Raw genomic sequence first — 13842 nt, 5'->3', positions numbered from 1 at the left:
GATTCTCCTGTCAGGTGTGGTTAAAGTGAAGGAAAAAGGAATTTATTCATTGGAATATTTGATATGCCCGGCACATTACTGTCCTATATTACTGTCCATAGATAGTTTAATGAAGGTGGTAACATATGTAGAGAGAATAGACTCAGATTCTATTATTTTATTCCATTGAGCTGGCAGAATAGAGCTGGTCTGTTTGTGAGTGTAAGGCTAATGTTTGTCCTTCTCTGTTAACATTATATAACTTTAGGTTGTTGCACAGTGAGAAATGGTTCATGTTATAAAGTTACATTATGAGTTTTAGAAAGTTGGTACCAGGTGTGTGTTTTTCCCCCAGCAGGGGGGCGTCAGGTATACTGGTGTAGGACCTTCAGTACATATCGAGCTCAGCACACCCACATCTGGCTCTAGTTACCCCAAACATCTGCAATCAGATGGTTTTCAGTGGCCCAGTCTACCTGCCAGTGTGTTAGCATAAATAAAGTGGGAGGATACGGCAAAACCTGAAATCATGAAAAAGTGACTGATTTGTTCCTGGACTCAGATTTGTACTTTTTTGGCAGAGAGCACTTCTTTGAAGCTGTGTTTTATTGGCCTGAAACAGTTTTGTCCCAGCTGTTATTATTCATCTGGTTAAGCTATACTGTTCACATGTCTGTTCCATTTATTCATTTTTAATGCGAATCAGTGTATTTATAGTATTAGTGTTTATAATTTGTTGCCTTTCTTGTTCTTTAAGTTCTGCAGCGCTCTCTCTTTCCTCCCGTTTATTTTCTTTCCGCTCGCTGTCTGAGTTTGATGTCTGCAGAACGTTTGCCTGCTTCTCTAACTGCAAAACAAATCTACCTGAGGGGCTGAACCTGAACCAGCCTGGCTCTTCAGCAGGAATGTGTTACCATGGCAACCACCAAAATTGATTTGTAAAAAAAAAATCAAAACGTATCGACCATATTTTAACCCGAATCACTGAAATACTGAGGCAAGCAGCTTAAAGTTACTCGACTTCCTGCTATCACTGAGACACAGGAAGGCAGCTGTAGGTTTTCTTTAACAGCAAACACAGGAAACAGGCAGAAATATAACGCTGACGTGCAAATTTCATGTACGGAGAAAAAGCTCAGGGTCCTTTTTTAGGATGACATCACTATATCAAGGTTTGCAAGAAAACAAGCAAAGGGTATTTTTCTTACCAGTACTCGTGAAGAAAAGACAAAGACCACATGTGATGGTTTCATGCTTAATGATCTTGTCTCTCCAAAACAAGCTCCAGGCTGGGTTTGTGAGTACTAACCCTGCTCGCCTGCACAGACCTCTGGTTGATCAGGCCTGCCTCTAAGCACGCTTCCTGCCCATCTACTGCACTCTGATTCCTGCTGAAGCCGTTTAATCTAACTCTAATTAAAGACACTGGCAGTACAATCCAGCTTAAATCAGACGTTGAAAAAACAATATGACATTTCTGCACTGTGTGCTCACCTTTCCCCATTCTCCTCCTGCTGTGTAGGGCAGACAGTCCATATTGCCACAGCCTCTGTTTGTAGCGGGCTTGGTTACCTGGCAGGCGTCGTCCCCCAGCCGCCTGTAGGCCCCCGTGGACAGGAGCTGCTTACAGTACATCTTCCGCACCTGAACACCATCACCACAGGTCTGGGAGCACTGGCGGGAGGAAGCAGAAGAAGAGCGAGGAGGTAGAAAGACAGGGCATTAATCACCCTCCGTACACACACGCTCAGAAAGTCCGTACCTGCTGCCAGGGCTCGGTCTCCCAGGCTGGAGGACAGTCCACCTGGTTGCAGGGCTGCAGGATGGCAGGTCGGAAATCCGTGCACGCGTCCTCTGAAATAGTCTGAATATCTTGCTGGTCGACAGACAAAAGACGCATGCAAAACACGCTCCTGGTCTGTATGCCGACACCGCAGGACGCAGAGCAGCCCGTCCACGCCGTCACCTCCCACCTGGCGAGAGAGACGGAGCTTCAGACAGCGAAAGAGGCGAGCTCAATCCTTGAAGCAACAGAATTAATCAAAGGATTAAAAGACACCTCTGTGTCACCTTGTAAAAGTATGATCAAACACACTAGAATACTCAAGTACTGCAAATAAAGAGACGAGAGGCTTCAGGTATGTTGGCATCTCATGTGGGGGAGATGAAAGGAGGATTCACTTCTGAAACACTCTCACTCTGTCCAGCATCATTTTTAGGTGACGTTAATCACGATGCAGAGCCGTGCTGCGCCTCGGTTATGTAAAACATGTCTGATGTTGCATCAGCTGAGCACTCAAACAAAACATCACAGATGTGTTGTGTTATGATGCAGGTGAACAACAAGCTTGTTCCTCATAAATCTGCTCTGTGCGGTCAGAAGGAGATCTGTAACTGCATGGACGGTGCTGAAGAGCCAATCAACAGCCAGACCAGAAACCTATGAGCCAATCATGTGGTTGCACTGATGCACAGGCTCACAGCAGTTTCACTGTGTGGCGGGAGGCGTGACGGTCAGTGCTCAGGTGGGAGGAGCCAGAGGCTTTGGACTTAAGCCCCACCCACCTCATTTTTAGTGTGTGAGGGGCAGCCAAACAAAATTGGCATAAAGGTAGGATGACTATAAAGGGGGAGGAGCTAAACCAAATTATACCAGACAGAGGATGAAGTGAGGGGCTGCACTGAGGCCAGCATCAGATAAAGAAGGATTACTTTGAACTGTGAATCATGCAAAGCAAAGAATCCAAATGTTGAGCCAGACGTGAACAGAATATATCTGCTTGAATTTCTCACACAGAAACTTTCTTTAAAAGACTTTTGTTCATCTGTGCCGTGACTAACTCCGTTCACAGTTTGATGACCTCGGCTTTTCATGTCTCTTGACAGACATTGCACTATTTGCCTCATTTTAACTTCAGACAGATCTCTCTCTCCACACGCTGCCCGAAAACTGTGATTCTCTTAATAAAGCTGAACGACCTCTTTAAGGAGGTTTCTTTATAATTAACAGGACCTGACAAACTAATTAAAACCCCATCTGACGCTGACAGCAGTTATCTCAGAAGATGTGAGAATAACACAAGCAAAAACAAATTGAAATGTCGCATGCATAATGATGTGGAACGCAGTGTAAATGTATGCATTTTCTATAACTGTAATAACACATTTAAAAAAAGTCTTCACACGGTTTTGTGTAGAGATAATGAGCTCAGTAACATCTGGGTTTTTGCTTGGTTGACCTGATGATTTATCAGTTTGTGTCTTTTTCAAGCTCTTCTGTGTGCTTTGGCTCAGCAGGAAGAGATTTAGTTTAGTGTTGAGTTTTGCTTTGCTTCTCTCATGTCGCTGCACTGATGACTCGATTGGGAAACCCTGAGGAATCGGAGCGGGTTTACACCCAGATCCCAGTTACCCACGAGCGTCAGTACTGAGCTCAGTAAGAGTGATACCTGTGTGACATGCTCCTGTGATCAGGTAACTTCTAAGATTCAGTTTTTCTCAACCACCAAATCTACACGTGTGGGGAAAGTGGAGTCACCAACATGCCCACTGTGGGCCATCGGAGCAGCTTTGATCAGCAAGCATCACCTGAGTTGGGGAGAAGCCAAGTTCTACACCCCGCTGCAGGCATCCTGTCTTCAACAAGGGACTAACAGCTATTAAGAGACTACGAGCGGCAAAGTTCCTTAAACACATCGTGACAACCAGCCTGAGACCAAGACCTGTGCAAAACCACCAAACCATTAGACAAGCTGAATTGTCAGCTTGGAAAGGAAGCTCACCAAGAGTGAGCGACTGGTCAGGGGTTGTCAGTAAGCCAGATGGACAGCCCAGCCAAGTGAGGGACCAACCAGGGGAGGGCCCAGCCAGGTGAAGGACCAACCAGGGGAGGGCCCAACCAGGTGAGGGACCAACCAGGGGAGGGCCCAACAAGGTGAGGGACCAACCAGGGGAGGGACCAACCAGGGGAGGGACCAACAAGGTGAGGGCCCAGCCAGGTGAGGGACCAACCAGGGGAGGGACCAACAAGGTGAGGGCCCAGCCAGGTGAGGGACCAACAAGGTGAGGGACCAGCCAGGGGAGGGCCCAACAAGGTGAGGGCCCAGCCAGGTGAGGGACCAACAAGGTGAGGGCCCAGCCAGGTGAGGGACCAACCAGGGGAGGGCCCAGCCAGGTGAGGGACCAACCAGGGGAGGGCCCAACAAGGTGAGGGCCCAGCCAGGTGAGGGCCCAGCCAGGTGAGGGACCAACCAGGGGAGGGCCCAGCCAGGTGAGGGACCAACCAGGGGAGGGCCCAACAAGGTGAGGGACCAACCAGGGGAGGGCCCAACAAGGTGAGGGCCCAGCCAGGTGAGGGACCAACCAGGGGAGGGCCCAACAAGGTGAGGGCCCAGCCAGGTGAGGGACCAACCAGGGGAGGGCCCAGCCAGGTGAGGGACCAACCAGGGGAGGGCCCAACAAGGTGAGGGACCAACCAGGGGAGGGACCAACCAGGGGAGGGCCCAACAAGGTGAGGGCCCAGCCAGGTGAGGGACCAACCAGGTGAGGGACCAACCAGGGGAGGGACCAACAAGGTGAGGGCCCAGCCAGGTGAGGGACCAACCAGGTGAGGGACCAACCAGGTGAGGGACCAACAAGGTGAGGGCCCAGCCAGGTGAGGGACCAACCAGAGGAGGCACCAACAAGGTGAGGGCCCAGCATTGTGGAGCCTGATTGGCATTTGTGTTCATTTGTCTCCCTGCTGCTTTCCTGGAGGATGAAGGAACTGATCCATTAACTTCCCCCCACGTCCACCTGACCTAAATCCAACACAACACCTCTGGGATGTTATGTTTCCTCAGACTCTCCCGGAGCTCAGTGATGCTCTGGTCCAGATCTGGGAGGACACCATCTGTTGTCACATTAGGAGCATGCCCTGACATTATCAGGCTTATACACAAGCTCCCGGGGGCCCTAAAAACTACTGAGTATCATTTTGAGCTGCTGCAATGAAATATGAACAAATGTGACTCGCCTGCTGCATCATTTTTTCAGCCCTCTGCATTTTGATTATTCACATTCCCAGGTCCATATCAGTATAAATATCCTGCACGATTCTTTTCACGTTGAGGTCTCACGTGTTTTCAAGGCGTTCCTTTATTTTTTTCATCACTGTATTTTTCACTTCATAGATAATGTTTTGAGCTGCTGGTCTCAGTTATTTGCTGCACAAAAACCCCAACAAGGACAAGGCTGCGTAATCCACTCTCACTGTGTGGGATACAAGATTATTCCCAAATGTCCGACCTGATTGCTGACGGCGGTGGACCACAAACTACACACAGACCTCATACAGAGCGCAGGTGTCTTTATCGTGTTCTTTCAGTTCACAAGGTCAGAGAAACCACAGGGAGAGACACGAATCCCAGCTGAGGAGAATGATGTATAGCAGTCACATGCACAGGCTGAGTGGGAGAGAGTTATAGACACAGCAGAAGAGGGAATAGGGGAGGTCCTCCACCTCCCCGCGCTCTCGCTGCTGGACTCCCAAACTGTCAGGCAGCGGGCTACACCCCGGGAGTGAGGGGTATTACTCATGTTGTAGGGACCTAAATCTGTTCACACAATCATGTTATGAGCAGAAAAAGCAAGTCAGCAAAACATAAATCATCACATTTTAATGTGAAGACATATTTTAAGGTTAAGGTAAGTCTCCGAATGAATCTATGATGCACCGTACTCTGAAATCGTGTGTGTGTGTGTGCGCCTGCACTCTGCAGCTGCTTCCTGTAAATGTCCATTAGAGGAGGAGGGAGAGATAAATCACTGCGTGTGAATCAGTTTGTAAGACTACTGGACGGGCAAACATCCATCCGGTGCCTGGAAATGTGCTGGAAACTTACAGCTCACACACCCACTCACGCTGCTGGCTGAATATTAGGAGCACATTACGCTTGTTGGGATTCAGAAAATGGGTCATAATCAGAATATGTAATCAAAGTGTAAAACTGAGAACAATGTGAAGCAGATTTGTGTGTTTGAGATGTGTTTTTGGCTTCATCCTCTCACTAATGTTACAACAAACACATGTGAAGGCTTCTAACTGGTGTTAACGACACTGGATATACAAGATATACTGTAAGGCCACTGTGTGCTCATCATTTCCTGTGCTTAATGGCACTTTGGCAGAGCTGGACTTTGCTTATTCCATGTGTAAGGCTGTTGACAACAGTGCAGCGCAGACTCAGCTGGGAACCTTCTGGTCAGCCTGGTGCTGCTGGTGTGATGATGTAGAGCAGCGGTCCCTAACCCCCGGGCCAAAGACCGGGCCGTGGGAGTTGAGGCTCGGGTGTGAAATGTATAGTTTTCAGGGTTTTTATCCTTAACTCGGTTTCCCTGGGTCTTTCCCGTGTTGTAGCTGTGTGTCTTATTTTGAAAGAAATATTTACACGTTACCATAGCGACCAGAGAGCATTAAGGGGCAGAGAGGAGGATGCATTTACATGTACACACAGGAATATATATGTAAATACACACACGTATGTGCTCAGACAAAACAAAAAAGAGAAAATACATAAAATAAAATAGTCTAAATGACATGAAATTACAATGATTAAGTCTGAAATGGAGTAGGAAGAAGTATAACATACGTATTAGTTCTATTGAATCCCACTGTTCATTGTTACCCCTAATTCCCGTCATCACTTACCCCACACGGCAAACAAGGAATGAAGGACATGTATTAACACAGCTACAGTGATCGATAGCATAGTTACATAAACAATGGCTGATCAACTTTATCAGTTTCATATTCTTCCAAAAGCAGTTTTCGAAACATCTTTATGAGCTGACTAATGCTTGAACATTGCTGTAGGTCCACAGAAAAACTGTTCCACAGTTTTACCCCACAAATGGCAACACAAAAGGTTTTAACCTTTGTCCGAGTCTTCAGGTTTAATTTTCCCCTCAATTCATTGTCCCCTTCTCTGTCAAAAACATCCTCTGTTCGTTTCCTGGTAACATATTGTATCTGGCTTTGTACATAATTTTTGCAGTTTTATACTTTACAAGATCCATGAACTTCAGAATTTTTAATTTCAAGAACATAATGTTAGTGTGGTCTCTAAATCCTGCTTTAGTAATCATCCTGATTGCTTTTTTCATAATGGTTGAAGTGAAGTTTTGTGTGTATTTTCCCAGATTCCCAGTGTAAGTGTACAGTAAAGTACCTGGAGTGATTTGGAAGGCAAAAAATGTTTAGCTTATGCTTTATGTGAGGTTTCCAGCAGATTTTGTTGTCTATTATCACACCCAGAAATTTTGTATGAGAAACTTACTTCAACATTATTTATCAACAATTTTGCTCCAGCATTTTTTTTACAATTTCCAAATAACATAAATGTAGTTTTATTCAAATTTAGTGATAACTTGTTTGTCAAACCTTGTTTTCAGTTTAATCATTTCTTGTGTGACAATTTCCAAAAGCTGCTGTGAATTCTCTCCAGCACAAAAAATATTTGTATCATCTGCAAGTAAAATAACCTGTAATATATCAGATGTTTTACATATATCATTGATGTACAGGATAAACAGCTTTGGTCCCAATACTGACCCCTGTGGAACTCCACAAACAATGTCCAGGCACTCTGATATTCACCAAGCTTCACAAATTGTTGCCTGTCTCCTGACCCACTCTAGCACCACTCCTCTAATGTCACAACACTCCAGCTTCTCAAGTAATATTTCATGATTAATTGTCTCAAAAGCTTTTTTTAGGTCAATGATCTGTATTATTGGGGATATTTTCAATTAGTTCCATTAATGCCATGGATGTTGATCTGTTTGGTCTGAAACCACACTGACTGTCCATAATTATTTTATGTTTATCTATAAGTTTGTCAAGTCTATTAATGAAAACTTTTTCCAGTATTTTTGAAAATTATGAAAGTAGAGAAACAGGCCTGTAATTTGTGTCTATCTCCCTTTTAAACAGTGGTATTACTTTAGCTGTTTTCATTTGTGTTGGGAATGCAGCAGTTTGTAGAGACAAATTGCAAATGTGTGTTAAAGGTTTGGAGATGCCATCGATCACTTTCTTAACGATTTCCATATCAATGTCATCAAAGTCTGTGGACTTTTTTGTTTGTGATTTCCCAACAATATCAATAATTTCCTTTTCTTCTGCCACCGTTAACAACATTGAATGAGGATTACGTTCAATAAGTTTATTTCAAGAGCAAGCTGCTAATAAAGTTACACAATTACACAGTGAATTTGCGTTTATTATTATAAACGCAAATTCACAGTTTTTGTCTTGGTCGTATCATTTTATCTTGTTGTTTTTATCTGCAGCACCTTGAAGGCCGGTCTGTGACATTAAACCGGTCGGTGGCGCAGAAAGGTCGGGGGGCGCTGATGTAGAGGCTGAGCCTCCCTCAGCCGGTTATGATGCTTCAATAGAATCTCAGGAATATGAGAACAAAGACCTGCAAACATCCATCGTGACTGTCGACGGACGCTGAGGCAGTTCTGGCTCCTGCGTCACATGTTCGATGCTCTGTGGGAATTTACAGTAAAGCGCGACTGTGTGTGTGTTACATATTCAACAGTAAATAACTGTGACGTGTCTTTGGGTTGATACAGCATGTCTGTGCGCCAACACACTGTGTTATATAATTATATGTTTTTTGTTTAGTGTGTGTTGCTCTGACATCAGCAGGAGCGTCCCTCGGTGCTCAGCAGCCACGCAGCCTGCCGGTGTTCCCGGACGCTTCACCGCAGCCCGGCCGTCTTATTGTGTTTATTCAGTAAACATGGCGATGACATCGGCCCACAAACTCTCGCTGCACTCCCGGCTCTAATCCACGTCTTCATCTGAGCTTTCCTCTACTGAGCTTAAAACAAGAACGAGCTTCGGTTTCAAAATAAGCGAGCATTATCTCACTCTCTGTTCTTCTGAAATCAGACCGTACGCAGAGCGCCCGGCGCCTCGTTCACAGGGTTGCGGTGGTGATTCAGAGACGGGCTGGCACAGCCTTATCTCCTCCGTCAGTCTAGACTGCTGACATCAGCGTTCCACCCTCTCTGCTTTCACATCTCATTTAAATGTACAGTAGGCATTTGAGCTGTTTGACCTGAGACATCGTTTCCATCATCATCACAGGCTCTGAAAATGAGTTTAAACCCAGAGGTCTATGAGGAGGGCGCGGCGTCTTATCTGTTTGATCTACATTTTAATATTCAGATCCTGTCACCTGTGTAAAACTCACTGTAATAAGTCTGTGGCAGGATCCAGCATTATCATCTGTTCAGGTTGGATAACTGATGACTCGGTGGAGTTAACGTATCTTCACTGAAACACGGTCATGTTTCGGCTAACGGAGGCTCTTGCGTTTATGTACCCGTCGCCATGGTGAATCCTCGTAGCGCAGCTCCACTGATGATGGCACATTTTCATGCACAGACACACAAAGTCGACTGGATGAGTTTCCCGTCGTTCCTGTCCCTGAACTGGGAGCTGATCCAGTGGGAGTTTGTTGAAGCAGCTTTCTGGAGACGTTCCCTGGATTCCAGCTTTGACTGAACCAGCCTCCGGACTTTATCAGCTCAATAAAAGCTTCATTGTTGTTGCTCTGCCTTCGTTTTTGGAGCTTCTTTCAACATCATACCAGAATTAACTGATCGGAACAACAAAACTCGTCACTGTGATATTTCGAGGCAGAATGCAATAAACCACAAGTTTCACGTGAATTTGTATTTGAATGAAACAGGATAAAATACTGAAGTCACTGCATTTTATATGAAGTCAGAGGTCAGTGTGGAGAAATATGACTGTAAACTGTTAGTGGGGGCTCATTCATGACCCTGTTAAAGATGGAGCCGAAGGAACCGCCCACCCTCACACATGAACACACACCCTTCACATGTACAGTAATGATTTAACTAACACCGATCAGTGTGTATGGTGTGTGTGTGTCTAATCGTACTGATGTCTGTGACCAGGCTCTTTACTGCAGAGTCCAATCTGTCTTTGGTTGTTGGAAAGCGCGTGGCTTCAATAATGCACACGCTGTTTGTGGAAGTCATAAAATTGAAATCAGAAAGGTTTTCTAAAAACTCTTCTCTGTGAGCCAATAGGAGCCCAGCAGGTGACGTGAGCCTGCATTTGATATTCTGCTCAAAGGTTGACCGGCAGCCAAGCGCACAAATTACAGAGGACAGAAAATTCAGCTGTAAACACTCCAATGCGTCGCAGAGGCCAAGGCTGTGGTTATTTCTGCTCGAGAGCGTCTGCTGGTGAAAAGAGATACTGGCTCCTCCGATTATTCATCGCAATCAAACGTCAACATCTAGCAGCTCGAGAGCTTAAAGATAGAACTGCATCTTATGGTTTTCATGTGAGCAACACTTGCTGTTCACATGATGACATCTGTGAAAAAAAAGGTTTTCTTGCTATTTTCCTGAAGATACTTTTTATAAGGGACAGAGTATCCTGCATAAACTGCCATCACTGCTGAACCTTTACCCACGTATGCAGAGCAGAGCTGACAGATGAAGCAAACACACGGAAATCCCCAAAAGCTGCAGTTCCATTAATGTCCAGCAGAGGCTGTTTACAGCCTGATGCACATAGTGTTTGGTCTCCATACACACGGGTGCACATAAGTGGTCCGCAGGTGCACATTCGCTCAAAATAAAAGACGCGCTCCAGATAAGAAGTTGCAATGCGCGTTCGCGTCCATATAAAAGGCGCTGTTTTTGTCTGCTAGAGTGGGATTTTCACGGCTCATTCTGCACCACATCTCTGTGCGTTCATCATTTGTTTGAAGCCAGCTCACCTCCTGCAACCACTGTTCCAAGAATAAGCGCTTCTTTTGCGGTTCGGACTCCTCCTGACATTTCTTTAGAGGTCTTTGACATCTTTAAGAGTTCTAAACAAATGTCTGTCCTCCTCCAGAAAATCTTATGTACGCAAACATGCGTTGCAACTTCTTATCTGGTGCGCGTCTTTTATTTTGACAGCGAATGTGCACCTGCAGAGCACTTATGTGCAGCCCTGTGTATAGACAGTTTCCCCCTTCATAACACCTGTACAGGGGGGAGAATGTTTTGGTAACACAGCTGTTTTGTATTAAGGCTTAATGTTTGCATTATTAGGGGCGTGGCCTGACACAGGCAGCTGTAGCTGCTAGTACAGCTATTAAAAAGCAACCCCGCCCTTCTTCCGTGACAGAAGAAGCACTAATATTCATGCTTGTGATGCACAAATGCTTCAGCTTTCAGCCCCATCGCTGTATTCTGCTCATGCAGACTGTGAGCTTTCTCCGTGTCTTCGGTGACCTTGCGGTCTCTTACCTTGGGGGGCACGGCTCAGGGTTACAGATGCGGATCATTACCGACGGCCTGCTGGATGGATCGCACAGAGCGTCGTCCACCTCCTCATCTTGCTTCCTGTTCACACACCTCACCACTGCTGTCTGCTTCCCTGGGCAGAGGAAATACAGAAAAATGTTTAGAAGAAGCATCAGCATTTCAGCTGCGAGCATCCGATCGGCAAACCTCACCGGCAGCACACGTGGCCGAGCAGGCAGTGAAGCCTCTGAAGTCCCAGCTGTGCAGGTCGTCAGCCTGGAACAAAGGAGCACCGTGGTCTCGCACTGCGGTGGCTCTGGTACACGGCCCGTGGTTGCAGGGCCTCTCCAGCTGGGGCCTGTCCCCGCCACACTCCTCCTCTGGAAGGTCCACCTCCGTCTTGGTGAAAGTGAGCAGCACCTGACATTTCACCTCACGAGTTTGCCTGCCAGGGCCGCAGGTGGTGCTGCAGGGGGACCAGGGCCCGGGTATGAATCTGCACAGGACGAGAGCAAAAGTCTCCAATAGGTCCTTCAGTGGTGACGTCACGTGGTCACTTCAATGTCTGCAAAGCTCATTTCCAACCTTTTTTTTGTTACGAGCTTAGCTTGCATCTGCAATTTATTCATTTAACATTTTTAGAGTGTGATGAATATTTTATTTGCACCAAAGACATTACAGTTAACTAAAGCTAAACGTCTTTGGCTTGAATGGACCTTTGCTGGGTGACCACTTACATGTGTGACCGCTATAATCATGCTTACATATGTGTGTTGAGACAAATGTGCTCATCATCCTGATATTTCTGGTCACTCTCAACATTTTTAAGCAAAATAAAAGATAAATTAAATTAGCACACCCACTCTAAAACCCACCTGAGGCTTTAAAACCTGAATAACTGATTTGTCAGACGTCCACAGATTCAGTTTTTCGGGATTTTTTTGTCAGTAGAAAGTCTGCGTATTTATACATATTTCAAATATAAAAGTGTGTTTTCACCATTCCTGCACGTCAACATGTATGTGTTGTTTCCGTGTCATTGCGTGTTGTATGGTGAGATCATTCGCTTGAGCCTCTCGACTGTAGGCCGTGACATCACCGTGACATCACCCACTGGTGAGTGGAGCCTCGGGCGGAGCATTTACATCGTTGCTAGCAAACTGGACGTGATGAGCGAGGACGCCGCTCACTCATTGGCTAACAACATGTGGTTGACATGCTGTTTTCCAGAGGGGGCGCCCCCTGCTGGCCACTACAAATAATGCAGGTTTGAGGAAAAGCAGCAGTAAAGGGAGCTTGTTGCTGGGCGGGAACTTTGGGCCAATAAAGAAATGGAAAATTCCAGAGAGGATATGTTTCTGATAAATTCAACATTAAGTTTTACATTTCTATGACTGTGACTCAGCTGTGATATGAAGGTTGTGGTATCGTAGCTTCCATATCGAATCCATGAATATCGTGTTGAGTTTCGTTTTTGAATTTCACATTGTCCAACCTCCAAAGATTCATCAATAACGCCTGTCGAAGTGAACGATATTCACAGACCCCAGAGCGAAGCCTGAGTTTGAAAATCATTTGCAGGAAAAATAAAGCATTTGAAGTGATTCCCCTTTTTTCACTCTACAGTCATTTATGGAATCACGTGAACGTGTAAAACCAGCACACGCAACTCTGTCTATGCGCAGCAGATAATATGATGGACAAACACACCGTCATGCTGAGGAAACAGTACAGCCAACGCCGCTGGAATCACTGCTGCCTGGCAGTAAAGCGAAGAATAATAACTGGTTTATGTAATGACAGCCTGAAGCTGCTGACTGGCAGATGCACAGCAGGAAATGTGCGACCGTGAGCTTGTTAAGACAAATAAGCAGAGAGAAAAGTTCCCTGGAGGTCAGGCTCTCAGCTCCCTGGAGGGGAGGTGGCATATATTTAGACACAGTTCTGTGGCTGGGAGGTAGGTTAGAGCTCAGTCGCCGTCTGACAGGTGAGACGGAAACGTGCAGAAATAAGGAGGGAAAAGTGCAGAATATAGCTGCGATCAGGCGGGATTGATAAAACCACGGTATATGTACACGATCAGCCACAACATTAAAGACGCCTCGTCTGCATCAACAGATCCACCGCCCCGAGGCGTGACTGCAGGACTTCTGGGTAATCCTCTGACGTCTGTGGTGCGTCCCACAAATGATTTACAGGTCTGGGAGTTCATTATCTGTAATGCTAATGCTAACTAGCTTATCAAGCTGCATCCACAGACACAGTCCTGCGGCTAACCTCACAGCAGCCATATAATAATCCCAAAAAGGCTCCAACAGCACAAACAGGGTCCAGATGTGCAGTTCAGGTGACGCCTGTGTCACCATCCACCTGTCAGTCACAGAGGCCACGCCCCTAACAATGCAAGGGTGTGGTCATGTTTATATCTATGCGGCTGTCAGCTGTGCTGTGCTCAGGTGGATGCATAAATGCAAAGAGACCCGATGAGCATCGCAGTCAGTGTTAACAGTACGTGTTTCTCCCCTTTAATAT

At 46.0% G+C, this 13842-nt stretch overlaps 1 protein-coding gene across 3 annotated transcripts in view; it reads right to left on the bottom strand.

The window, feature by feature from the left end:
• The window catches only part of adamtsl3 (ADAMTS-like 3), a 185285-nt gene that overhangs the window by 29694 nt on the left and 141749 nt on the right, over window positions 1–13842 (bottom strand). For all 3 annotated transcript variants that reach the window (XM_084926111.1, XM_084926095.1, XM_084926103.1), the window contains 4 exons: window positions 11523–11806; window positions 11314–11443; window positions 1742–1952; window positions 1474–1653 (listed from right to left, as the gene is read on the bottom strand). In XM_084926111.1, coding sequence (XP_084782237.1) covers window positions 1474–1653; window positions 1742–1952; window positions 11314–11443; window positions 11523–11806 — 805 coding nt within the window. The remainder of the gene's footprint in view (window positions 1–1473; window positions 1654–1741; window positions 1953–11313; window positions 11444–11522; window positions 11807–13842) is intronic.

The sequence above is a fragment of the Perissodus microlepis genome, chromosome 1, assembly GCF_051167445.1.
Source record: "Perissodus microlepis isolate ML-2025 ecotype Zambia chromosome 1, ASM5116744v1, whole genome shotgun sequence".
Classification (NCBI taxonomy): domain Eukaryota; kingdom Metazoa; phylum Chordata; class Actinopteri; order Cichliformes; family Cichlidae; genus Perissodus; species Perissodus microlepis.
This window is presented reverse-complemented; position numbering and strand designations above follow the sequence as displayed.